This window comes from Pterocles gutturalis, unplaced genomic scaffold (genome assembly GCF_000699245.1).
Source record: "Pterocles gutturalis isolate BGI_N339 unplaced genomic scaffold, ASM69924v1 scaffold27835, whole genome shotgun sequence".
Taxonomy (NCBI): domain Eukaryota; kingdom Metazoa; phylum Chordata; class Aves; order Pterocliformes; family Pteroclidae; genus Pterocles; species Pterocles gutturalis.
Genome location: NW_010141682.1, coordinates 760 through 2,201, shown reverse-complemented (window position 1 = coordinate 2,201; position 1,442 = coordinate 760). Strand labels below are relative to the sequence as shown.

Genomic DNA, 1,442 nt, shown 5'->3' with positions numbered 1-1,442 from the left:
GGACTGGGCTCTGCGGAGGGAGGGGGCACAGCTGTACCTGTGGCCCGTACCCCTCCCTCCCTTCCCATGTCCTGACAGCCCCGGATGGGTGTGAGGGTGACAGACCTGCTGGGCTGGCAGTTCTGCTTGGGGCTCGCTGCGGAAGGAGGAGCAGGGCTGGGCTTTGCCCCGGCGCTGTGTGTGGGCTGTCTGCTCTCACCGTTCCTGCCAGCCAGGGGAATTCTCTGACTCTGTCCTGCTGCAGGATCCAGCGCTGCCTCACTCTACCCTGTGCTGAACTTCCTGCTGTACGTACCAGAGCGCTCCCACTCCCCTCTGTACATCCAGGACAAGGACGGAGCCCCAGTGCCCACCAACGCCTTCCACAGCCCCCGTTGGGGCGGCATCATGGTACGGGGCTGTGGGGGTGCTGGCAGTGCTCAGACAAGGCAGTGGCTCCCTGTCCCCAGGGAGTGCTGGTGACCCTGTGAGCCCCAGGGCTCCTTGCTGACATGCTCTCCTGCAGGTTTACAACGTTGAAGCCCCTGCTTCCCCCCAAGCCTCCCTCCCGCTGCACGTGGACGTGGACATGGTGCGAGTGATGGAGGTTTTTCTGGCCCAGCTCCGGTGAGGATTCACCTTTCTCTCCCCGGCCTCTGTGTGCTCTCCTGGCACACATGGAAATCGATGGGGTCAGAGCAGGGCTGTACACATGCAGCTCGTTCACTCCTCCGTGGGCTCGGGGAGGCTGAGGATGGCTTTTCGTGGCTTTCGAGGTGCTGACCGCCAGCCAGCACTGCTCTCTGGCCTGGGGTGCCGGCGCATCTCGCACCTCCTGAGTTTTGTCCTGCCGGGTGTCCCGGAGGCTGTGAGGTGTGGTTGAGCCCTGCTGGGAATGCAGCGGGGAAGGGGAGGAGCAGGGAGCACAGATGGCACCACAGGCTTGTGATGCAGGCTGGGACCCTCCCCTCTGCTCCCAGGTTACTGTTTGGGTTATCTCGGGAGGAGCTGCCCCCCGAGTTCCTGCTGGAGAGCCCAGGGAATGAGGGCTTGGCCGACTGGGAGCTGGACCGCCTGCTGTGGGCCCACACCGTGGAGAACATCGCCACCGTGTCTACCACCTTGACCTCGCTGGCCCAGCTCCTGGACAAGATTGGGAATATTGTCATCAAAGATGATGTTGCCTCTGAGGTAGGGCTGGGGCACCCTGGGATGGGGCCAGGTGTCACTGTCCCTGTGCAGACCATGCCCCCAGGCTGGTTCCTGTGGTCCTCTCTGGCCAGGGACTGACCATCAGTGTTGTTCCCACACAGGTGTACCGAGCGGTGGCCTCGGCGCAGAGGGCCATGGCTGAGCTGGCCGCAGGCCACCTGCACTCAGCTTTCCAGGCCAGCAGGGAGGCGGTCACCTCCTCCGAGCGAGCCTTCTTTGATCCATCTCTCCTCCATCTCCTCTACTTCCCT

General features: G+C 63.5%; 1 protein-coding gene across 1 annotated transcript in view; it reads left to right on the top strand.

Annotated features, from left to right (window-relative positions):
• PIGS (phosphatidylinositol glycan anchor biosynthesis, class S) overlaps nt 1-1,442 on the top strand; it is a gene marked incomplete at both ends in the record, with an annotated part of 1,767 nt that extends 325 nt beyond the window's left edge. The window contains 5 exons of the mRNA XM_010084117.1: nt 79-88; nt 245-390; nt 506-606; nt 960-1,170; nt 1,293-1,442. Of these exons, the coding sequence (XP_010082419.1) occupies nt 79-88; nt 245-390; nt 506-606; nt 960-1,170; nt 1,293-1,442 (618 nt within the window). The remainder of the gene's footprint in view (nt 1-78; nt 89-244; nt 391-505; nt 607-959; nt 1,171-1,292) is intronic.